Source organism: Pholcus phalangioides, unplaced genomic scaffold, assembly GCF_987345545.1.
Source record: "Pholcus phalangioides strain wild (caught in Gottingen) unplaced genomic scaffold, Ppha-v1.0 ptg000003l_1, whole genome shotgun sequence".
NCBI classification, from domain to species: Eukaryota; Metazoa; Arthropoda; class Arachnida; order Araneae; family Pholcidae; genus Pholcus; species Pholcus phalangioides.
The window spans coordinates 20,042,274-20,068,418 of record NW_028301596.1 but is presented as its reverse complement, the minus strand read 5'-3'; the positions used below and the strand labels follow the sequence as shown (position 1 = coordinate 20,068,418).

Genomic DNA, 26,145 nt, shown 5'->3' with positions numbered 1-26,145 from the left:
TTTTTGTTACAGTCATAAAAAAATTGAAAATTTCAGCAAATCACTCAAAGGCAATGTATAGACACATGTAGATGCAACTCAGCAAACCACCAACTGGTCTGGCATGTTGCTTGTCATCACGTACTCGCAAGCCCAACAAATCGCATGAGAAGTGTACATACACCCTAAGAGGAAGAAACAACTCTCTATGGCTCTTTAATCTTCATTATAATGACTTCTATCCCTTCATTGACTAAACCACCGTCGTCACAGTAATGGTCAGTCGAAGTTGGTTTCCTGTCGTTCCCAACTTTGAGGTGTGAATACGAGCCAATCTTCCCCTTTAAAAAGTCTTGCTGCAAAGGCCAACAGGCTTATGACAGTACAATTATCCAATCATTGCATCACACTCATAGGCGGAAAATTTGGCAGATGGCAGCACTACACATAACAAGCGTTACAAAGTAATAAACTTTACGTTAGGTTCACAAAACACGTAGATGCACCAATTCGTTAGAAGTTCTGTAGAGGAATATGAACAAGGTGTATATATGGTTTAATAGTAATATTAATATAGTTGTAATTTTGTTTCAATCAAATGACAATTGGAAAGGAAAAAAGAAAAATTTTAATGGTATTAAATCAATTTAGGTTATCTTGGGAAGCTTCTCACGTGAAAACCCGAAACTGCAGACTATTGAGCAAGAAATGAACAAAGTACTGAAAGAAACTGCATTGACTGGCCACGAGACCATCTGTAATGAAGTGATGGCAGTTCAAAATCTCTTTGAGAGCACTAGAAGTAATGCGGAAAATGTTGTTTCACTTCTTGAAGATCTAATACAGCAGTTCAATGACTATGAAAATAGAGTTGGAGAAATACAAGCCTGGATGAAAGAAACTGAAGCGCGCCTACAAAATATCGCTTTGAAGACAGACCTCAGCGAGAAGCAGAACGAACTGGAAAAGCTAAAGGTAAATTTAATATATTTTTTATAGTTTTCGGCACTTTATTTTCAACTCAGCTACATTAATATAACTTAATGAAATTTAAAATCACTTAATTACTATTTCTCTGTTTATAGAGCCTGTAAATCATGAAACACTTCAAGAAAATAAAGCGAGAGAAACAGGCTATTCATGTTATAGAATTACTTTTTCTGCGAACATATAATTAATTATTAGGAAAACTTAATTTTTTTTTGTACTTACAAAATAGATGCAAAATTTGCCATTTTGAATAAATAAATTTCAAATTTTAATTTTTACCACTTTTCTGTGAAATCTTGATAGTTTACACTTTTGAAGCAAAAAATGGATAGCAATTTTGCCGAGCACTTGAATTCTAGAACTTTTCAACTAAGTACAGTACTTTAATACTTGTCTTCATAATTAAATTATAAAAAAAAATTGTGTCACTGGTTTAGTTCGTTTATAAAAATTAATACAAATTTTGTGCCAATAAATGTAACATTTTTCATTTTAAAATAATTTTTTTGCAAATGAATGGAAAATTTTTTATTCAAAAAATATTTTTGTGGATGAATGCACATTTTTTATTTGTAAATTTTTTTGTGAGCAAATGCCTATTGTTTTTATTTGAATTTTTTTTCCCAAGTAAAAACGCTAAATTTTTTTTGTTTGAAATCGTTTTCAGAGAGTGAACCTAAATTTTTCCCATTAGAAAATTATTTTGCAAATGATTGCAAAATTCTTAATTTTAAAATTTTTATTTTTTGCTAATAAATACAAAATTTCTGATTTAGATTTTTTGTGAAATTTCTGATTTAGATTTTTTGTGAAATTTTGATTCTTTTGTTTGTGAAATTTACATATCTCTATTATAGTTATCAATTAGATTTCATGAAGTAAAACCAGATGTAAAAAATGCAATATAAATTTTTTTAACCCATATTTAAATGTAGAAAATACATTGCCATGTCCAGGAGTAGTGTATGTTTTTTAATAGATCTGTGCATAATTAAGAAATATTATTTAATGAAATTAAAAAATTCAATTATTTCTTCATTTTTCAGAATATTCAAGGTGAAATAAAAGCAAAGGAACTCGAAATAGATTCTCTGACAGATAAAATACAACAGCTGCACAGAGGTCCAAGTAAAAGACGAGTTAGCCGACTCAGTGAGTTGGGTATTAGATATCAGCTGTTAGTTACCAAAGCCAGGGTAGGTCATTTTATTAAATTTAAATTTACTTTGCCTAAATCAGGATTATTTGAAATGAAATGGTTGTGATGTTCCTAACATATTGCTCTTTCTACTTTTTTAGGAAGTGTCTACAAAATGGGCTCATTTTGTATCGGATCATCAAGATTTCTTGAATGAGGTTTCTGAACTTCAGAACAAGATTTCTATTATCAAATCCAGGTTGGAACAAAGTTCTGCTTTAGAAGGGACAATTGAAGAATTGCAAGAAAAGCTGATTGCTGTTCAAGTAAGCTTGAAGTTTCTTATGTGTTATCATGTGTTTGCTTTATTTGCCTTCAAGACAGCATTATATTATTTTCTTTACATTTGGAAGATTAGCTAGATCTAAAAGCTGCAGTGAGATATACAGGGTGGATGAGAAGAGCATGAAACATTTTAAAAATTGATTAAAAAAATCACAAATGACATAGAAAGTGTGGTTTGTGCTAAAATACTGATCATAGTATGGAGGTTTTTTTTAGATAAATTTTACAAAAAGTTCCAAATTTTACACACAGATGGCGCTGTAACATCAAAAACTCAGCATAACACATAAAATGTGACTCAAAAGTTCATAATAATAAATTGAGATACTTGAGGGTTGTGAGGAGGGGGTGATTTGCGTATACTGTCAAACCTGTCTTTCTCGAAAAACTCGAAAAATGAAAAAAATGTGCATTTATTGCACTAAATCAATGCTATTTTTCACCGCTCCGTCTCAAAGTAATTTTTTTAAAACTCTTTATCCCAAAGGCCCAAGCCACAATGGCAGTAAACAGAAAACACAGAAATTCCTTTTCTTCCCTGTAAATCTGGCTTTTTTTCTGGAGGTGAAAGAAACTGATAAGAAAGGATTATTCATATTATAGCCCATTGTCTTGATGGATCTTGTCAATCATAGGCAGTTTCTGTGATTGATGGAAGGGGGAGGGGGTAGATGGCATGTGGATGGCTTGTTCAGCATGACAAAAAGTCAGCCAGCGGACAATTCAAAATTTCTTCAAGAATGCTGGGTTTAGAACCAGTCATCTCAGTGATCAATGATCAGATCTGGTGGTTCACTTGAATTTCAATGATCTTCTGAACAATGCTGAAGAGGCAATTTCAGAGCATTACTAAAAACACTTGGATCTTGAAATTTCATTTTCAAATTTTGCGGAAATGGACAGTTCACTACCAAGTTGCGGTACCTTAACTGTTGCAAAAAACTGTTGAATTTATAGCCAACTCGGGTAACGATTAGAAAATACAGCAGAAGTTCATCCAGAGGAATTAGAAAAAACTCACGGTTAAAAATGTTCAGCATGCTCTAACAATGCTGCACTATTTACTGGAGCAAACTGAAAAGATGGAGCCCGAAATATTTGCAGCTCTTGCTAGTATAGATGATGCTGTGAAGACTCAAAGAGCAAAAAGTATGCATCAACCTAAGCTTATGAATTCTTTTAAATATATATATAAAAGGTATATATATATATAAGGTATAAAATATATATAAATAAAAATTTAATTAAAGCAAAAAAAAGTCAAACATATTTTAGTGTATTTGCATAAAGTGTGATTGAGCATATTGATTATGTAACTTGACCAATAATTACAATAGTATGTAGTAAAATAATAGTACTGTATTTTTAGCATTCATCAGTTGAAATTTTCACAATTTTTGGAGTGTTTTTCCTTTCTTATGCAGAAAAAAAAACTATTTCTCAAAAACTCCCTATCTTGAAATTTTTTTCAGTTCCATCAGTTTCGAGATAAAGATATTTAACTGTATATGACATCATTATTGTGCCCCTCCCATATAGTCTATCTCCACTTATGTATATAATTAATGTTTATTTTGATTTACATTACAAAAATCTACTATATTCCATTATGAGTACCCTTTATTGCTTGAGCTACATCTCAACAATACTTAGTTCCAACCCATGTTATCTGCTAATAATAATTGAGAAAGAGTCTTAATCATTTCCATTATTGTTGTCTCCAGTTCATAAGCAGAAATAAGCTTGAAAGTTTTTTGGAACATGATGATTATGATGTCAATACATATTCACACATATATATTAAGCATACACATTTTTTATGTTGGGGAGAGCAATGTTCTCCCCCCCCCCCATCCCCAAGACCCTCTATATCTTTGCCTAAGACACATCCCCACACTCCACAAGAAGAAATTGGGGGGGGGGTGCTTAAATCGGGAGACTGAGGTGGCCATAAACAGGTGTCCATCTCATCCAATCCATTGGTCAGAGGATTCCTGATACCCTTTATGTCACTGTTAATATGTACTGATGAGTTTTTATGATACAGCTGTGAGTAAAATTCAGAACTTTTGTTTTAAGTTTTAAAATAAAAGAAAAAACTCTATACCATGATAAATATTTTGGTGTAAACTGCACTTTATTATGTCAGTTGGTTGATTTTTTATTAATTTTAAAAATGTATCTTGGTCCACCCTGTACTTGTTTTATACAATTGTTTATATAAAGTTGTTCTGTTACATATTAGAAATGTATATAATTTTAAAAGTGTTCTCAATATCTAGTATTGAAATTGTAAATCTACTTTTGAATCTATGATTTATTCTTTTTTTCATTAATAATTCAGGAAGCACTGAGTGAAAAAGAGGTTTTAACGGCAAAATTCCATTCCATCACCGAAGCAGCACAAAATGTCCTGGTGAATACCGCACCTCTTGGTCACCAAGCCATCAATGATATGATCCAATCCCTTCAAGAAGAATTGACCCTAACAACCACCAAAATGTTCTCTCTGAAAACTTCACTCGAAAGTTGGTTGCATATTTTATCAGAATACTTAGCAATCATAATGCAGGCCTCAAAAATGACTGATCATATTGAAATCAGCTTAAAAGATGCAAAGCAATTACAATCAACTTTGGCAGAAAAGAAAGCAGTATTTGAGAAAGTGAAGGTGAGAAGTTACTCTTGATAGTCTTTATTTTCAATATTGGGTAAAAATATTCAATTCTAAATGAAGTGTGAAACCAAATACATTAGCACTTCAGTCATTTTTTATTTTGGACCCAAGCAATTCTTGAATCATTGCTTTTATTTTGTGGGAGGGAAAAAGACATAATTGTCTTCTTTTATGATAAAAAATATTATTTATTCAAAATAAGATAGTTAAACATACCAATATTTACTGGGTATTAATGCCAAGATGAATAGAAAGGAAAATTAGTAGTCTCAAGACAACTAACTTCTCTTTCCAAAGATTGTTTCTGCATTAACATCCTGAAAGTTCCTTTCCTTGATGTGCTACAGACTTCAAAAAAAATTATTCATTCCAATACAGTAAAAGTCTATTATAACAGTTCACAATCATGAAGAAAATTTTCATTATAATGAACTTCTCATTATCTCATTATACGTGAATATACATTTTTATGTTCTGTCAGGTTACAACGTCGTAGAAATTACTGCTTTATCTGCATTAAAACGTCTTTTAAATCATTTTGTTCCGATATTAACAAATAAATAAAACTCTAGTCATGAAGTAGATATTTAAGGTTTCACAGATGTTGATTCTTTAAGAATAGAATCTTTTGCATGTAGAATATTGTATTATCAAAGCTGTCTAGTCAACCAACTGAACAATCAAAGTTATCAATTATTATATCACTGCTCACTTCCATAACTTCATGGACTCGTCAATAGTTTTCTGCTTATTGGAAAAACTGTTTACCAAGATTTTTTCAGTCATTCAGTATTGGCGTTAAATTGTAATTTCTGGTCCTATTTTCTCTTAGTCACTGGGAAGGACAAAAGTTGAATAAAGGCATCACATATTCCATGTGTATAGTGGGGAACACATAAAAGGAAGAGGGGGTTAAAGAAGTTTAACTTTTCTGAGTCCATTCTTTGTTAGAATTACCTCAGAATAGTTTTTACTGAGAGCATGTGCCATAATATGTTTAGTTCTTGAAGAGAGGAAAGAAAAACTGATGTTTTTGAAAAAAAATTTGATATTATATAATGAATGCTTCTTAATTTTTCTCTTTCTATAGCCAAATATTTTTTGTATTTTAACATTGGCTATTTGACAATCGCTAGCAAATCACTCGTTATAGTGAGATTCTTACTATTCACTGTACTCGTTATCAACAGACTTTTACTTTCACTGTATTATCTAATGATGCCCACAATTTGTGTGACCTGAAACAGGATTTTATTTCCTTGAGTTTTAAATATATATATATATTTAAAATCATCATCAAGACAGAAAATTGAATTCAAGAATGGATGTATCTGAACAGTGATAACTGAAATTTGGATGAGATTTACTTTGCATTTTCATCACTCTGGAAAATACAAAATATTCTCAACAAAAATGAATCTGCTGATAACGATTGAAATTATTTATTATAGAGCCTCCAGCATAAAGTTCAACAAGAGAAAATGGAGATCGATAACCTAAAATCAAGAACTGAAGGAATGGTTGAAGCTGAACCACAAAGCATTTATACATCCCAAGCAATGGACATTGTTCACCGTTTTTATGCTCTCACTGAAAATGTTAGTGTAAGTATAAAGTAGGATTATTATTATTACTTTTTTTTTCTTTTTTTTTTAGAAATATGCTTGCATTTGAGCTTTTTTTTGTATGTTTTGACATAAAGAAATTAGTATGAACTTATAGAAAAAGAGTTTTAAACTTCTTTTTTTCACAAAAACAATTTAAAACTTTTTATTTCTTTTCTCTCAAAAGAAGAAAAATACTTTGGCTAAGCTTTGCTACAAATACCACTTATTTTTATTAAATAAATCATTTATGGTTTTTCCATTTGTGTGTGAGAAAATTATTCACTGTGGAATCGCTTTCTTTTTTCTTACTTATTTGATTCCTTTGATAGGCTCAAGTATTACAGAATGAGCAGAATTATAAGAACCATTTGTCCTTCAAACATAGCTGTGATGAGCTTGTCCTATGGATGAGAAATCTTCGAGAAAAAGTTCCACCCTTTACTAGGTCATTGAGCGACAGATTAAATCTGGATGCAGCTGCTTCCGACCTTGAGGTATATTAATCTTCTTTTCTGTCAAACTTTGGATATTTATTAATATATTACATTTATAAGTGTCTTTGAAACCTATTGTATTTAACATTTGAACATTTAATTTATTTATTTAAAAAGATCATAATAACATTGAGCATTACTTTTCATTTGAATATCTGTTACACTTTGATAAAATTTCAGATATAGTTGTGGAAGTAAATTAATTTGTTTTTTTTTTATTTGTTTAGGAACTCTTGGCAAAAAAGTCTCAAGGTCAGATGAAACTAGACTCTGTAGTAAATTGTGGAGAGTTAGCCATGATGAGCAGCTCTAATAACGGTAAAAAAATGATCAATGCAGACACAGAAAATCTAAAATCAGACTTTAACAATCTCTTCACGGAAATCAGTGACATGAAAGAAAAGATAGGTATAAATATTTCTAATACTGTGTGTATTTACTGTAGTTTAGTGTGAAAAAATTCATTAATCTAAACTACATAGTCAGTTTTAGGATCTTTTATTATTATTATTTATTTTAGTCTAATTACAATCTGTAAAAAAATGGAGTATTCCATACATTTGTAAATACAGTAGACTCTCGACTATCCAGCCTAGTTTAAAAATAAGAATACATGAATGAATTACAATATCACCTTTTCGCGTCTGTGTAATCAATTATCAATAAACAGTAAAATAAGTTTAATTTTTGTGATAACTTAGCCTACGTTTTATATGTTTATGCTTTGTTCATTTTGAAAGTGTGTGTATTTGTACTGTGCAGCACTGTTTCCTAACCTTTTTGATGTAGACCCCCTTCAAAGAAGGTCAAGACACCACAGACTACCTGTAGTGAAGGTCAATTTAAATGCAGTCTCTCCATGTTTTTTATAATTTTCATGTCACAAAAAATGGTAGTAAATTACGATTTCACAACACTAAATGTGTACTTCATGCAATAATAGTAAATAATAATGGTCCCATGGACCCACTGTGGTCTGTTGAAAAACACTGCTGTACAGTGTATTTGATATTTCATGTATTTCCTGAAATTAAGTTATACATTCAACGTTTATCTTGAAATACCTTTTCTGTATAAAATTTTTAAAACAGAACAGTTCAGAAGTATGTAACAAACATTTATTAAGTACTTGTCTGTAATTATATGTCAGAAAATATGAATAAGGGTGGGTTTTGGTATAAAAAAGATATTTTTATGGCAGGGAAGGTAGGGAAAATTGTATTTATAGAATACTGTGCTATCTGGATTTTCTGTTATCCAGCCCACCCTTCCACCACATTAGGCCGGATAATCCGGAGTGTACTGTCTACTTTAGTTTAAAAATAGAAGGAATTAGTATATTTCAATATGGCTTGCGAAAAAATTATTTTCATGAAGGAGAATTTTTTTTTTTTTGGTACGAAAAAAAAAATAATTTAGGTTCAAATTTTTGTCTGTAGAGAGTGTTGCATGAAAGCAAACTATTGAAAATAAGTAAATCAATGTCCTATGAAATGCAGGATGTTCAAAAAAATTTTCATTTCTGAATTTTCCTGTTATTTTAGTAGCATTCACATAAGCTTTCCATTGTGACGGTTACATTGGTAGATAAAGCACTATTGGTGAAGCTGTTTTACTTCAGCCATGAATCGCTGGCTGAAGCTTAATGAATGCTTCAGACACAGAGGATAATCTCCCTCTATCAACAAAAATTTGAATTATTTTTCCTGCACAAAAGAAAAGATTCCCCCATTGTGCAAATATCTTTTTTGCAAACCAGGTTAAAAGTGCCAATTCCTCCAATTTTTATGAATTTTTCAACTATTTACAAATTTATGGGGCATCCTGCATATGTACATATAATTAATTTGAAAAAGTAATTTTTCAAAAAGACATTGTTTTAGAACCAGAGAGAACACGAAAGGTTGTTGAAAACAATGTCTATTGCACACGAATCAGGGATAATTTCTTTATTATTTGGCCATTTAAAGAACTTCAGTCACTTATGCCTTAACTTGTGTGCAGCACTATATGAAAAACAAAGTTTAAAAAATCAATAAAAATTTCAAGAGAAATCATCTTTTTTTTGTAGATATAATATGTGTTGCATTGCGAGAGTTCAAAGATGAATATGAACGCATAAGTGAGTGGCTGCAAGTTGTTGAAAATGATGTGAAATCTCACAAAACAGCCTTAAAATCATCTTTGGAAGAGAAGTATGAAGCAATGTCTTACTGCAAGGTTAGTTACTTTTGTCAGATGTCATTGTAGAAATTTAATGTGATCGCTAGTTACTAAATCTTGGTTATGAAACTTGAACATTCAATGGCTGAAGTTTTCAACTTTTGCAATTATTATTTAAAAAAATTTCAGAGTCTATTGGAAGAGCTGGAAAAGGGAAAAGAATCTGTTGATAAACTGACATTGATTGCCCAGAGTTTACTTACATCTCATCTTGACAACTATATAAAAAACCAACTGACTGTGATCAATTCCAGATATCAAGTAATACTAAACTTAGCAAAGGTAAATATATATAAAAATTCAACTGGTATAAAAGAAATGTTTCTCTAGTTTGTCACCAAACATATGTTGAACAATTGGTTTTTCTCTAATTTTAATGAGGAATAATTGAAAATAAAAACGTTTTGCTACTTTTTCTTTTATTTCATTGAAGGATGTATACGGAAAAATGAACAATAACTACCAGTTGCATAAAGACTACAAAGACAAAATGAAAGAAGCATTCAACTGGATGAATTGCATAAAGAAGGAGCTTGAGGAGATAAAACCAGCTGAAGGAACCAGAACTGAGATTGAAAAGCGACTTGAAAAAATACAGGTACTTATAATTATAAAAAAATATTTTTTTTAATATTATTTTTTAAGGTTGTAGAGAAATGTCTTGTAAAATTGGGGGTTTTTTTTTTGTAATTTTAAATTAACGTATTTAATTATGATTATTTTGTAATTTGAATTCAAAATGAAATTTACTTCTCTTTCCAGACATTAATTAAAAAACAAGAAGAAGGTTCGTCTCTTGTTCATTCAACTTTGACAGCTGCTGAAAAAGCATCTAGAGTAACTCACCCATCAGGAAAAGATTTGATAGCCACAGAACTCCACGAACTGCAAAACCAATGGGATCGACTCATGTTGAAGATGTCTGAAATGAAAGTATGTGTATGGTGTCCATCAACCACACAACTATGAAAAATTAGTGTAGAACTAATTTTAAAACTAAGTTTTGCAAGAACTACACTATTTAAGAACTAAGCTTCTTTAAACCAGATGTTCTTAACCTATTATGTTCCACAAACCCTTTATGCCAATAAAATAAAGTCGATAGACCCCTAATGCAAATGAAATGAAGTCCATGCCAGGGGTGCTCAATTTTTTCAGTCTATGGGTTAGATTATTTTGCCATTTGCAACGCCAGAAATTTCTGTATATAGAGTGGTTATATGACTTGAATTTTACTGGAAATTCCTATAATTTTAATCGTCCCAACTTTTCCTTTATTTTCACAAGGCTTACTTGAATAATTTTTTTAAAATCAAGAATGAAGGTCATTTCCATGACTTAGAAGTTAACACCTTAAACAATTTTTTTTATTGTAATTGGCAACTTTAGTTGCATTTGACTATTTTTTTCTCAACAGTTGGCTATATCTTGTATGGATCCCGATTTCCTGTATTTTTTTGAAGGAAATATGATCAGCATAGCCTTTTATCATATTATGTGTATTGATAATTTTCTACCGCGATACCTTTCGTGGGCCATTGGAACTTCTTTGAACTCCAGAGGTTATGCACCTCTGCTTCATGCCAGTAAAATAAAGGCCACTGACTCCCCTTCACAGAATGATAAGCAGCTATCATGATATAAAATAATGAATTAATTGTTTTCTCATCCAAGCCATTTTCTCCCCACCCCGAAATCTCTCCAAGGACCCTTAGTTAAGAACCCCTGCTTTAAACCTTTTTTTTCACATCAAGCTCAATCTAACAATTCAAGAGTCATGTTCACAAAAAGGAAATTCAATAGCAAACGATCTACATTTTTTCTTAACTGTCACTTGAGGAGTTTGAAATGTTTCAAATGAATATAAAATCTCTATTTTTTTCTTATTTTTACATTTACTATAATCATAAAAAAAAACTGGTACTTTTCATTGAGTGTTTTGTACTCAATTCTTGTAGAAGTATTTGATAATTTTTTATACTTAATTTGTGTTACTGTAGGTTACACTGGAAACTGCTCTCCTTCAATGGGCTGACTATACATCTTCAGAAGAAAAATTGTCTAATTGGTTGGAAGAACACAATAAGATGCTGGCAGAAGTCCAGAAAATTGATCTTCCTTCTGCACCTAAGGAGAACATTAATCACAGAAAAGCTAGGTTGAGGAAAGCAAATGTAAGAATTATGATTCAGCCTTTTTTTTGAAAGGGACTCAATAAGAACTGTATGATATAGGTGCTGATCTACAAATACTGCATTTATCTATTTTCTTGAATATTTTTTTTTTCCTTACAGAGCATTGTTCAAGACATTGAATCATTTGAACCAATGATTGAATCAATGAAGTCTAAAGCAGAGCAGCTTCTGCAACAAGGAATACCGCCAGCTTTGAGATCGAAATATGAAAAATTAACACAAGATGCCAAAGTAAAAATAATTTTTGAATTACTCATGCTTAATGTAAAGATCTTAATTTAAGAATGCATTCATTCATATCATTTTGATCTCCATCAGGAATATCGTGACAAAGAGAAAAACATTATGGATAATATTCAGCAATTTCTGGACTGTTGCACTGATGTCATGCGTTGGTTGAATGCGTCAAAGGAAAAGCTGAACAAATGTGCTGAACCATCTGGGGATCGAGACATTCTTAGGGAAAAAACAAACAAAATAAAGGTATAATATTATCTCAGTTTTGAAATTTTCTTCCAAATAGAAGAATTTTATTTATTTTCTATTTACTCTTTCTACAGTTTCATAAATTTCACTGCTCCGCATTATAGAGGACAAGTGGACATCACTATACACTCTATAAAATGCCAGCTCTCTTTTCAAGAAGAAAACTTTTGTGTGATTTTGCACAGGTGATAGTACCTCCTCCTTCCACCAAAACTTTGAGAGCAAAAAACCCAGAAAGAGAAATACTCTATCTTTTTCTATTATTTGTATAAATAATAGATTATTATTATAATTATTAACAATTATTTGTATAAATAATAGATTATTATTATTATTATTAACAATTATTTGTATAAATAATAGATTATTATTATTATTATTAACAATTATTTGTATAAATAATAGATTGTATAATAATATTCGAGCATATTCCTTTATTACCCCTATAGGATTTTTAAAAAAAATACTTTTCAATTGTTCCCTTCCTTTTGCTTGTTTCCTTCTGTTATCAAAATGTGAGAAGAGCTGGCTCTGCCTACTGGCTATTAATCTGACTGGTTGGGGGAAATGGAAAACATAGTCTTAGAAGAAGCAAAATTACAAAATATTTGAGTTTGCCATTGCAAAATTAAAAGGCTTTTAAAGAGATGAAATATCTTGGCATTCTGAAATACAAAGCATCCAGTCAGGCAAGATGTCTTGTAAATGTGAAATAGAAATAAAAGTCTATTTTTAATAGAATGCTTATGTTACTGGTATATGTAGTGCTTATAATTTATATATATATATATCTCAAAAGATAATTTTTGGTGAAAAAATTATTTCAATAATACAGTGAAGAAATAGAAAAAGTCAGGTCAGAATACTTATTTCTGGTCTCCCTGCATATAATTTATTTTGTGTATTAGCCAATTTTTCCCCACCCACTCCAGAAGCACAAAATGGTAGTCCTGAAGTGGTTTTTCACCTCAAAAACTGACTCATATATAAGCCGACTCCCTCGATATAGGAGATGATTTTTGAACAAAAAAAAATTTATATAGCTTATTCATAAACCTTTATAAAGTAAGTCCTTTCATTCCAATTAGAAATTTGTATGACAGAAGATTTGTTGTAGAGAAATCTTTCTCAGTAGAGAGTAAATTAATAAAAATGTTGGTCTGATAAAACGTTGGGTATAGAGAAAAATGTCTTGCATTACACTTTGTGTGAATAATATATGAACAATGTATGAAAATTTTACTGCATATGCATTGCAATAAGATTTTGATCTATATAAACGTAGATCACATTTTCCCACTTCGTAAGATTTAAATTTACTTGCATTTGAAATAACATGCATGATGTAATAATCTAATCCATCAATAATAGTATTATAACATTCCCGTTGTCTCTTTTGATAGATTCTTCAGTCTGAACTTGAAGAAGGCGTAGAGAAGTTAAGGCAAGCAGCTAGATATGCTGAGATTGCTAAAGCGAAAGTCGAAGATGAGGATGAACAGGCAATGATAGACGACGAGCTTGCCAAGCTGCAAGAGGAATATGAAGTTCTTAAAGAAAATGTTGCAGAAATCAAAATATCTCTAGATGTAGGGGTTGTAAAATGGAATGAGTATGAAGCACAGTTCTTGAAATGTTCAGAATGGCTGAATGAAATGGAGCCGTTGGTCCGTTCATATACAAAACCGCAGCCTGATTTACTTGCAAAGAGAGCTCGTTTGCAAGAGTTTCAGGTACGGCTACCGCCAATTAACATCCATGTTTTCAGATACATTAAAGTTATTTACTTTAATGTAAAATTTATTTTTAAAGCATTGTCAATTCTCTTGCAATCAATATGAAATTAATAAAATAAAAAAGAAAGATTTAATAGAATTGTATGATCTGATCTTTAGTAAGATATTAATTGTCATTATTATTATCTTATTTTCTATTCTATGTACGTAGGAACACTTGCAAACTATATTTGAGTGGCAGACTGAGTTTGACAAACTGAACATGAAAGCTCAGTTGCTATTGGAAACATACTCAGACTCCAGCATTTCCAACGCTTTTACACAATTGTCAGGAAAGTACAGTTGCCTCGTGTCCCTTTCCAAAGAGGTAATGCACCATCTTGAGCACCATTTCCAGGAACATCAACAACAACAATGCATGTACAGTGAATGTAATGAGCTGATAGAGACCTCAAAAGAACGTCTCGCTGACTGCTGCAGACCTCATTCAAGTAGTACAGACGAAATAAGTGCTAAAATGAATAGCCTCAAATCTCTGGCCAATAGCATGGAGCAATCTCAAAACAAAGTCCGTTACACTCTGGAACTCACAGAAAAGGTAATAGAGAACACAGACAGTAGTGGCACAGAATCTTTGAAAGAAGATGCTGAAAACCTGAAGGCGGATTTTGATAAACTGCTTCAAGACATTGCTGATGCAAGAGTCAACCTAGCAAACAGACTGTCGGTAGTGGGAGAGTTCAATAAAATGCTCAGACAATTCTGTGTGTGGTTAGAAGAAATCGAAGGAGATATCGAAGCAACTGGAAAGCAAGAACTCAATTCCCACATAGAGAAGAAATCAGTCCAGGAAAAATACAATTTGATCTTGAAAGATCTTGAAGATCATGAAACGGTAGCTAAAAGACTAGAAGCAGATATCAAGAACCATCCTATGTCAGAAGATGAAATCAAGGACAGCTTATCGAAATACGAAACATTCCGAACATTAGCAAAGACATGTATGTCACAACTTGGGACTGAAATCTGTGCTCTTGAAGAATACAAACACGTACATTCTGAAGCCGAAACATGGTTAAGAGAAGCCCAAGCAAAGCTCCACTCAATCGGAAAACATGCAGACAGCTATGACAGTGCGAAAGAAAAACTACAAGAGTTTCAGAAAGTGAAAACATCTTATGGTCTCGGAGAAACGCTTATGGAAAAATGCTCTACTTTGGCAGAAGATGTTTGTCAAAGTCTCGGCAACATTGGCAAGGATAGAATTATTCAAGAAATTGAGACCATGAAACATGGATTTGAAGACCTAAAATTGCAGTCTGAAAAAACAGAACGTTGTCTAACTCAGTGTCTGGATGATTGGAAAGAATTTGAAGATTTTTACGAAAAGGAATCTAGTTGGATCAATGAATTTGAAAACCGTGTAAAACCTCAGCTTGAAACAACTCCATCGCATGAAACTGAGACAAAAAGATTACAGAATATGAAGGTTTGTGCAACCAAATGATTTTTTTTTTAAATTTTCAAACTGTCACATTGTATAAATGTTTTTACAACCAGGAAAGAAATTTAAAAAATGTTTGATACCTTGCAGCGTATGTTTCTCATTTGATCAGTTTTTTCATCATTTGTATTCAGGAGCTTCTAAAGGAAGCAGAAAAACATAGAAATGACATGGATATCATGTGCCAATTATGTGAGAAGCTTGTGGAATCAACTTCTTGTGTATCAGTCAGAGATCGTGCAATCAAGTTATCAGGAATGCTGACCAGCATAACTGGAAATTTGCAGGTAAGTTTTTTTAGCAAAACAAGCTATTACACAGAACAACAAATTTTTAAAAAGTTTTCTGCATCAAAAACAAAAATGGTCATTTCTTACATAATTCGGTGTACTGGACATGAATTTGACCATAAAAAATCTGGATTGGCTGCTGTTTTCTAGCAAATTGCTCATTTAATATATACACACATATAATAACACAATACAATACATTGAAAAACAACACAAACAAGATAACTATGTAGGAAACAAAATAAATGTATAAAAAACACCACAAATGAAAAGAAACACAAATGTTGTTAGAGCATAATAGTTCATTTATTTGCATCAATAGGTACTTATTTTGTATTGTGTTGTACTGGAAGCATCTTTTACAATTATCTATCAACCAGCATCGAGCTTGACTATTTTACCTGGTAACATTTTCCTTTGGTCCTTACCTTTTTTTCACCATACAATAATGCTTGTAAAGCACTTTTTAGCTGTTAACAGGATAATATCTCAAAAATAAAAGCAAATAAACCTTTTTCATGGTGATATTCGTGTTCAGCAGGCCAAAACCATTCAGAATTGTTTATTTTCATGTTAGACACGATTTCATTGTTGTCTTGCATTGTTATTGGAATGTAAATATTGAAATAAGGTTCTTCCTGTGTGCTAGCAACTTACTTTAAACACTTTGTTCAAAGGATGCCATCAATAAATTAGAGAAAGTCTTATGCAATGAAGAAGAATTCTGTTCATCGAAAAATGACTTCAACACATGGTTGGAGCAGCAGAGATCAATTCTCAAAGCAAATAATTCACCAGTCGGTGAAAGAGATGTTATCATGAAACGATTACAAGAGCTGAAGGTAAATTTGTTCACCTAAAAATTTTTTATTTCTGCAATTTAGTTCAATGCATAATTAAAATAAAAATACAGTATATCACGCATGTCGGAGGACAAAGAGGAAATACAATATTCTGAAAGTGTGGCATAACAGATGACCTTATCTTGGATCTAATGCTAGTTAAATTTCAAAACTAGTTCAAATAAAAAGCACAAATTACCCTATTGTGAGGTACATAGTAACGAGGGGGGACTACTGTATTTAATTCTTAAAGAAATGCTTTATAAAACTATATAACTATATACTATATATATGCACAATACATACAGAATGCTCATAAACTGTTTTGGAAAAGTTTGAGGTGAGATAGCACCTGTCAAGAACCATTCAAAATGGAACCCTATGGTCCCATTCACTCAGAGTGACAGAGAAATATAAAGTAAATTGTCCAAGTTGAAGTTTCAATAGTGAAAAAAAAGACATAATGAAATCATAAATTGCACAATTACATGCAGATCAGCAAAAGACTCAAAGGTGATTCTCAATGTGACATCCAAGGGTATGGTTGCAATATTCACATTTGTGAATGAAAAATGGTGCTCTCTCTCTTGTAGACTCCTAGCATCGTATTGATCTTGTTCGAGGGACTACAAGGATTCTTGCAACAAGATCTTCTACAGAGTTTATGGGTGTCTCACACACCAATGCTTTCATGTGCCGCTACAAGAAATCCAGTGGATTTAGATCAGATGATCATGGAGACCATGCCATATGTCCACCACGTCCAATACTTTTCAGACACTGTCAGTGGATTGGGACCATAGGTTGCATCGTACATTTTGTTATTTTTCATAGATACTATCACCCTCCAGTTTTTTCTGAACAGTTCATGAACACCCTGTGTACATGAACATGTGTCATCACACCTCTTATTTTGGGGGTAAAGTTCTGGGACGCCCTTTATATGTCTTCATATTTCCCAAATTTCTTTTTTGTAACTTGATATAACTTTTTCAGCTCATTCATTTAGACATTTGTCCTTATATGCCACAAAAGTATATAATACAGGGTCTCAATATATCTTAAAGATATCAAGGTTCACATCTATATTAAGTATTTATTCAAACAATACTTATTTCTCCTTAGAATGTGAGCGCTTCTTTACCAGAGGGTCAGCAATTGCTCAACACAGCATACGAGAGTGGTACGAAAGTTTTGGACATTTTGCCAGAATTTTCTAAAGTCAACCTTAGGGATGAAATAGACAGTTTGAAACAAAGTTTCAGTGGATTGCAAGAGTCGACAAGTGATGCAATATCTCTTCTGGCATCAGTGTGCTCAAGACTGCAAGAATTCCACCAGAATTATGCAAAATTCAAAGAGTGGTTATGCAACGTTGAATCCCTGTTGGAGGTATCCCCACAAGTTAAAGGTGATCCAGTTGATATAAGAACAAAGATAGAGAACTACAAGGTGAAATTTTTAATTTTTTTTTTCATTCAAGTATAGCTGAAAACATGTCCTTCAAGCTTGCAAATATTTATTCATATCAATATTCAATTTTTTTTTAAAATAGTAATGTAAATTTTGAGTATTATCTTTCCCAGAGCATTCGATCAGATATAGAAGTTCATCAAGCAAATCTGAAAGAGTTACAAAATGAAGCAACCGAACTTGTGCAGAAAACTGGAGATAAATCATACAGCAATGAATGGAATGACCTATCACAAAGAACTGATCACATATCGAAAAAATGCCAGGTACGTGTTTATAAATATGATAGGGGGAATCTGGAATGAAAGAAATAGGAAAGAGGGATTACCTTTTGATTGATGGGAATTAGTGCAAAACAACATGCTTGAACAACATAAGGTGAGTTGAATATAGTTCAACAAGATGTTAACAATGTTATTCAACCTTTTTACAACTCTGGGCCAGTGAAAAACTGTGAAAAAGTTGAAACCAGTTCATAAATGGCAGACATGGAAGCAATAATTTGCTGAACTAGAAAAAAATAAATTAATAGGAGAAATAATTTGCAGACTGGCAAAAAATAAATGAGTGAGAGAAATAGATTGAGAACCAGCAAAAGAGGTAAATTAGTAAGAGAAAATAATTTATGTGCCGGCAGAAAATTAGTAAATGGTAAAAAAGATTGAGTAACAGTAAATTATAAATATATAGGAGAAAATAATCTGCTGACTGTCAGAAAATAAATGCTGTAAATAAGAGAAATAATTTGCAGACTGACAAAAAATAAAGGATTAGGAGAAATAGATTGAGAACCGGCAAAAAATTTATAGATTTATTTATTCTAGGAAATCCAAGCTATGTTGGAGAGACACCAGCAAATGCTGCAGAGCTATAACCATAGCCTACAAGAGACAGAAAAATGGCTTCTACAGATGTCATTCCACCTCATGTCTCTTCACTCTCTGCAGATCTGTAATCTCATAAAAACAAGAGAGCAACACGTGAAACACCAGGTAAATCACATAATCATACAGATTCAATCATGATATTCATGATTCAATCTTGAATATGATATTTTTCCTTAGACGATTTCAAGGAATTGTTTTTGCATTCATGATAAGAAATGTGTTCAACAATGTTTCAAGTGCCTTTAAGCTATTAAAAACATCTTTATCCATTTGAATCTTCCCTTTAAAGTTGATACCTGTCCTGTATTGGTTTATTGCAACTTTGCCCTGACAATTCATCCCAGAAATTTCATCCCTAGCACGTTTTGCCCTTAGTACATTTTATCCCTGGATGGGGCCAAGTGAGTGGCTGAATGACTGTATGAGTGACCACATTAGTGACCAAATGTCTAATTACATTTGGCCTTGGACTGGACCAAGTTTGTGGGTAAGTGAGTAATTGTATGAATGACTGAGTGAGTATGCGATTGAGTCACCAAGTTAACGGGTGAGTTACAGACTGAGTGCGTGATTGAATGATTGCATGTATGAAAGACTCATTTGCTCACCAGCTCACTCACCCAGTCACTTGACCACTTATTCACTTGATCACTCATACAGTCACTCACCCACAGGAGATAGGGGGGGGGGCAGGGGGCCGTTGCCCCCCCCCCCCAGCTTTTGAAAATCCACTAAAAATGGTGTATATGTGGGTATATATATATACATACATTGAGTACATGTGCTTTGCTCTCCCCATCCCTGGAAAAAGTTGAAATGACGGCTGTGCTCACCCACTGACTTGGTCACTCATATGATCACTCAATTGGTCGTTCATATGGCCACTCACTCACTCATATCACCACTCGCTTAGTCATTCATATTTTTACCCACTTACTTGACCCTATCTGGGGGCAGAATGTCTGGATCAAATGGTCAGTGCGATATGTTAGGGACAAAATGTTTGAGGCAAAAGAGGTGAAATTTTGAAAACAAATTTTCAGGATCCCCCTGTATCACCACGTATCAATGAGTAAAAGGGTTTTAACATACAGTACGAGGGGATTATTCCACATTCAGTGATTAGGGATACTCACCATTTGCAGTGTGTTTATGGATGCAAATGGTGTGTTTTTGCAGTAAGAGTGTTTTGAAAATTAATTGTTTTAGTTCAATCAACACATTTCACTCAAAAAGCGGCTATAGTAACTATTTAATTGTTTCAGAATGAAACTAAAAAGTTGAAATTTATTATTTAGTAGCTTAATTCTTTAAATTCAAATAACAAAAATTGCTTGATGATGTCAAGTGCAAATTTTATCACTGTCACTTGTCATTTTGTTACAGGCTCTGCTCAAAGAAATACAGGAATACCAAACTGTCATTGATGATGTCAGAAACAAGGGACATCTTGTAATCGATACTTACAAAAACAAGGAGCCAAAAGTGGAGCAACAAATTACCCAACAGCTGACAAATATTCAGGAAAGCTATGATTCTTTGTTGATGACTGCTGAAAATATTCAGGTATTTACCAATCTTTGACAAAGAAAATAATCTCACACTCTACTGTGCATCTTAAAATAACATACTATAATAATCCTTTTTTACAGGCTCAATTAGAAGAAGCTTTGAAGAAATTTCATAAGTATGAAGAGACACTACTCTTGTGTGAAGAACTAATCAATGAAGTACATCCTATGTTCAAGAATAAGATTGATCTCACCAAGTGTCCTCTCAACACAGCGAAAGAAAAGTTTGATTCCTCAGAAGTAATCATATTTTACATATACAGCGTATAATTTAATGTCTGATTCAGTAAAAATTAATTTTTTATTATCTCTTATTAAGCCTGAAAATTTAAGCATCATTATATTTCCATTACTGCTGAAAAACTCTGAATCTATTCCATGCTAATACCGGCTTCACTAAGTTAAATTCATTAAAAGATGCCAAAACAGTGGAGTTCAGGGGGGGGGGCTGCTACACTGAAGTTTGGGCACTATTTTTAGATCTGCATTATGCATGTTACTTTGAGGCTAGATAACGTGGTCTGTGACTAAAAGATTTCTAAAATCAATCAAAATCTATTAAATTTTCTAAATGAAATGATAAGATTCATCAGGGAGAAAGGGGAGGTTGGAATATAACATTTAGTTCATTGTATGTCTTTTTTAAAAATTAATTTCTCTTTTATTATTTCTCTTAATTCAGTTTAGCCTCCTCAGTCCCTGTGTCGCCTGAGGGAGACTCTAGATAGCACAGCATTTTAAGGAATGCCCACCTAGGTAGATGTTCCCAGAGACCCCAAAATTAGTTCTAGATGTTTTAAGCATTTGATAGTAACTCATTCATACTCATTTGTTGGCAGAAACTGATTTTAGGCAGTACCACAGTTAAAAACCTAAAATTTAAAGTTTACTTCAGGATTGAGGAGATTTACTTTCAATAAATAGAATAAAATTATACATCAGAACTTTTTCCTAATAAGAACTGCATTAAAAATAAAATAGGCCTATATACAATACAGTAGAACTTGGTTAGCTCGAATTTTGGATAATTCGAACTTTTGCGAACTCCCCTTGAGTTTTCTACCTGTTTAATGTTAAAATGTCTTATGTAATTTGATTTTTTTCAAGCGTTTTGGATAATTCAAAGTTTGAGGGGAAAAAATCATGATTTTTGTATGAACAAATTTAGTTTGGAAAATTCTACAAGAAGTCAAACTTTGCTGTTCTCGACCAAGTTGTGAGACAAATCTTTAAAGATAAATAAAAATTTTGAAATTCTGTTTTTCGTATTCTTTCTTTGATAATTCAATGTTCATTTTAACATTGTTCAGCTGGAGTGCATCGAAAAATGTGTACTACTTGATGCCAATTCATTGTAAACCTATGGATCAAGGTGTACCATTCTCAAAATCTGGATCTTTTTATTTTTTACCGTCATTAAGAGTAAAGTATCAGAAAGTACAAATTGTAATACTTTTATGAAAGTATGTATTTTTTACATAGCATTAGAATAAGCAGAATTTGGGAAACAGTTTCGTAACGGATGATAATGATCTGTTCCCGCAAATCAGGCTTTAAGCATTTTCAAAAAATTCTGCAGTGATGCCAATTCTAGAGCAGTGAAGTAATGTAGCAACTAAGATCAATTATCATAATTATAAGTTATCGAAATTCGGAAAACAGTATTGTAATTGATGATAAAATTTTAATAATTGATAATTTTTATCTTCTGCAAATGTTGATGATTAAGTTGCAATTTTTAGTCTTTTCATGAATCCAGAATAGATTAATTGGGTAATTCAAACTTTTTTCCAGTGTGACTTTGGACTTTGAATTAACCAAGTTCGACTACTGTACTTATAATTCAAAAATACTTAAACAGTTTAATTAAAAAAAACAATGTTTGCTTTTCTATCTAGAAAATGCTAAACCGATTGAAAGACATGAAGCAGCAGTTGCAAGATGTGGTACAGGATTGTATGGAAACAATGGCTTCTGTCAGTCGACCATCCAGTCCAGATGTGGGATTTTCTTCACTTCCCGAAAAGGAGGTCAGCTTGAAAGTTCAACTGCAGGATCTGATCGAGCTCGTAAGGAAATATTATGCTATTAAAACTTTTTGTTTCATTAATATAGAATTTAAAAAAGGAAACATTATACAGAAATACTTGATAAGGTTTTAAGGCAGTGATTTTAAATTAGAAGAAAAGTTCTCAGGGCATAAGACAATCGTCATTATAAGTTAATTTTTTCTCAATGTTTCCCTAACACCAGAGATTGGCATCATTAAAAAACAAATATTCAAATTAGGTATTAAGTTTATTAAATTGCAACACCTGTTAATTCCAATCGCTGGTAGTGGAGAAACGTTGAGTGAAATGAACTCACACCAACGATTGCCTCTTTGTCCCGAGAACTTCTCTTCTGATTGCATGGAAACATTTTTTTTTTGTGTTCATACAGGTGCAATCTCAAGTGGGTTCAATGGCAAATATTTTGAGTGAAAGGGAGAGTGCTATTCTCAAAAGAGATGCTCTTGAAAAATGGATCTCTCAACAAAAAGAGATTATTTCAGATATTGAAAGTGAACGTTTACCTTTGGAAGTCAAGGCAGTTTTGGATCGAATACACAAGTTGGAAGTACGAAACTTTATGTCTTTGTTTTTGTAGAGAGAAATTTTTAGTATGGTGTTAAATTATCTCATTTGTGTGCTCTGCTTGGATAATAATAATAATATTGATATCTAATAAGTTTCATATTTATCTAATTATTCATTATAAAAGGACATAAAAATGCAAATAATGGAAAAACTGACTGAAGTGGATATAATTGAAAAGCAAGAAAAGAAGTATGATTCAGAAGCAGATGAAACAAGCTTGAGAGAGAAACTGAAAAACTTAGATCAAAAGGTAATGATATAATCTTTTCTTTTTCCCCAATTATGATAGTTTGGTATGCCAAAATGCTAAGTAAAACATATCTTACATTTATGATGGAAATTTTATAAAATAAGAAAACTATAATAGGCACATTTAATTATAGGTGAAAGATCTTATAACTAAACACATTTCCCTGAAGGCCTCTATAGAAGAGTTAAGGCTATTTCTTTCAGAAATTGAAAAGCAAATCAAAATGGCACATCAACAGGTTGATTCCATTGATAAGCAAGAAGGAAGTGGGTCAGAGCACAGGAGGCAGTTATTGATGGTATGTTTGTTTTATTTGTTCTCAGCTTTCTGTATCAATTATAATACCCTTGTTATAGCACCTTCCCCATGTCGCATAAACCCCACTTAGCACCAGAAATTTCCAGTGAACAAATTTTTAATGTAAGGAAAAAATGGTTTCAACTGTGATTCAATATAAAGCCAAACTCATTGCAGTGTCAGAATTCTGTGAAATAAATGTTGGTCAAATCTGGTTTCACCTATATTATGACATGCAATGTTACTCTAACTTATAGTTTTGTTTAATAATTTTCAGCAAGTAGCAGCTGATTTACATGTCATTGGTGAGCACATTGAAAAGACAAAGGCACTGGCAAATGAAGTCAGACCACAGTTCAGAGATGACAGCAGCAATAAATTACAGGATGAAATAGTGTAAGTTTTTTTCCAGCACTTAAACGCAGTTAAGAAAATTTTATACTTTCAACAAAAATACATGCTTTTCCACAAAATCTTAGTTCAGGTCATTGATTAATCATATGCATTAAAATTAATCCTTCGGTCCGTGTGATTGAATGTACAGGGTGATTAATAAAGAAGTATACAGTTCCAGATGCTGTAAATCAGTAACAGTTAAAGACATTGACCACAACTGTGATCCTTTAGGTAGATAGGCTCATGAAGAATTTGTGTTCCCTACTGATGAAAGTAACATAGGCAAAAGTGTGTGTGTATCATGAATAGTTGGTCAGATATGCATCATCTGCAGTGGAGTAATTATTTTGCGTCCTTGAATTTATTTTCACGAGAAAATTGTCATGGAAGTCTCTTTTATAAATACGTTAAATTTTTAATTGATGCCAGAGTTGCATCACCAGAGTTGATAATGGTAACTTTATTCCCGAATCAAATTAAAAATGTTGTAACACAACAGTGACAGATTCTGTTTTTCTTCAATTCAAGAATGCCAAAGACTTTCTCCACTGCAGACGCTGCCATTTTGACTGATTCATCATGTAATGTGTGCACTTTTGTCCACATACCTTTTCTCAGTAGCTCAACACAAAATTTATGATTACATCTACCTAACGGATCGTAGTTGTGGTCCATGTCTTCAACTGCTACAACGTTGTACGTACTGTTTTACAACGTCTGGAAATATACTTCCTTATAAATCCCCCGTATAATAAATTATTTGAAATTATTCAATTTTTGATTCCAGTTCTGTATTAAACTTTTATTTTCAATGACAACAATTCATGTATCTTAGTTCATTGGAAAAAAAATTGGAAGACCTGCAGAAAAAGTGTCTTCGAAAGATTGAGAGCATTGAAAACATCCAGAAATCATTGAATTCATTGATGACAGAGTTGACATCCATCAATGATTGGATTCAGGGGAAAATTCTTGATTTAAAAAATATTCCTGCTCCTGGATTCCAGAGTCAATCGATCGAGTTTGCATTGCAAGAAATTTCAGTGAGTTGAATGCATTTTTCTCTACATATTTTTTTTTTTTCAGAATAAATGAGGTTAATTATACTAATGCTGGTGTTAGAGGTGAAATGTTACAATGGTTCAAGTCATATCTAAATATTATAGAAAACAGAGTTAAAATAAACAAATTTTTCAGTAAATATACAACTCTAACTAAAGGAGTTCCTCAGGACTCTATTTTAGGTCCAATTCTTTTTATTAGTGGCCCCTTGTATTTAAAAAAAACTTAAAATATCAAAGAATATACCTTTATAATAAAAAAGTATTTTCTTCGATATTTTACTATAATATGATATGTTATATTATTATATATATTATTATAACAAATTTCTGTTAATTTCAATGCTATTTGAAACCTAAGAACTCAAAATTTCTCTGAGTAATTCATTGTGGCCCATCCAACATTAAAATCAAAACAAAAAAATTACATTTTATTCTTCCTTAAAAAGAGGTGATTTAAAAAAATTAAATTTATGGCATAAGTGGTGAAATGAATGAAATTTTTGTTTGGTAAATTAAGTTTTGAATCTCATGCATTCGGGAGGAAAAATCAAGTGCTTTCATGTAAGAAAAATATTTTTTTGCAATTAATAAAACCCAAACCATTAAAAGGTTAATTATTTTTGTTCACTGACACTCTTTGGTAAAATAATTACATACGCTGCCGACACTCAGTTACTCTACACTCCTGTATATAATAATTTATATGCATTTAAAAACCAGGTTGAACACAATCTTCTAATTATCAATGATAGGTTTTTTTATAATAATGATATGAAACTGAATCTTAAAAAAATACATTTTATCTTAGAGTAGATATTGTAATTCCTGTCAAGCTAAAACTTGTTGCTATTCTATGCTATAACCATTATTTATTATTGTGCATGTATATGACTATAATGAATTGTTTTAACTTAGATGTTTGGGTTGCATTGATTGGTTGCCAGTATAGGCAAAGTTACCCTTTGACAACTAATACATAAATATACATTGAAACCTGTCTAAGACGGACACTATATGGGATAGAAACCTGTCTTAAATGGAATCAAAATATAGTTTGTGCAG

General features: G+C 32.0%; 1 protein-coding gene across 3 annotated transcripts in view; it reads left to right on the top strand.

The window, feature by feature from the left end:
* Msp300 (Muscle-specific protein 300 kDa) overlaps positions 1–26,145 on the top strand; it is a 326,596-nt gene that overhangs the window by 171,477 nt on the left and 128,974 nt on the right. For all 3 annotated transcript variants that reach the window (XM_089245642.1, XM_089245623.1, XM_089245633.1), the window contains 29 exons: positions 631–954; positions 2,016–2,165; positions 2,269–2,433; positions 4,797–5,123; positions 6,581–6,733; positions 7,066–7,230; positions 7,458–7,638; positions 9,302–9,450; positions 9,583–9,735; positions 9,887–10,051; positions 10,216–10,386; positions 11,454–11,627; positions 11,748–11,879; positions 11,967–12,131; positions 13,538–13,867; positions 14,082–15,359; positions 15,509–15,661; positions 16,342–16,506; positions 17,632–17,958; positions 18,093–18,245; positions 18,804–18,971; positions 20,253–20,432; positions 20,519–20,677; positions 22,336–22,506; positions 22,880–23,056; positions 23,201–23,326; positions 23,460–23,624; positions 23,901–24,019; positions 24,855–25,062. In XM_089245642.1, the coding sequence (XP_089101768.1) occupies positions 631–954; positions 2,016–2,165; positions 2,269–2,433; positions 4,797–5,123; positions 6,581–6,733; positions 7,066–7,230; positions 7,458–7,638; positions 9,302–9,450; positions 9,583–9,735; positions 9,887–10,051; positions 10,216–10,386; positions 11,454–11,627; positions 11,748–11,879; positions 11,967–12,131; positions 13,538–13,867; positions 14,082–15,359; positions 15,509–15,661; positions 16,342–16,506; positions 17,632–17,958; positions 18,093–18,245; positions 18,804–18,971; positions 20,253–20,432; positions 20,519–20,677; positions 22,336–22,506; positions 22,880–23,056; positions 23,201–23,326; positions 23,460–23,624; positions 23,901–24,019; positions 24,855–25,062 (6,453 nt within the window). The remainder of the gene's footprint in view (positions 1–630; positions 955–2,015; positions 2,166–2,268; positions 2,434–4,796; positions 5,124–6,580; positions 6,734–7,065; positions 7,231–7,457; positions 7,639–9,301; positions 9,451–9,582; positions 9,736–9,886; positions 10,052–10,215; positions 10,387–11,453; positions 11,628–11,747; positions 11,880–11,966; positions 12,132–13,537; positions 13,868–14,081; positions 15,360–15,508; positions 15,662–16,341; positions 16,507–17,631; positions 17,959–18,092; positions 18,246–18,803; positions 18,972–20,252; positions 20,433–20,518; positions 20,678–22,335; positions 22,507–22,879; positions 23,057–23,200; positions 23,327–23,459; positions 23,625–23,900; positions 24,020–24,854; positions 25,063–26,145) is intronic.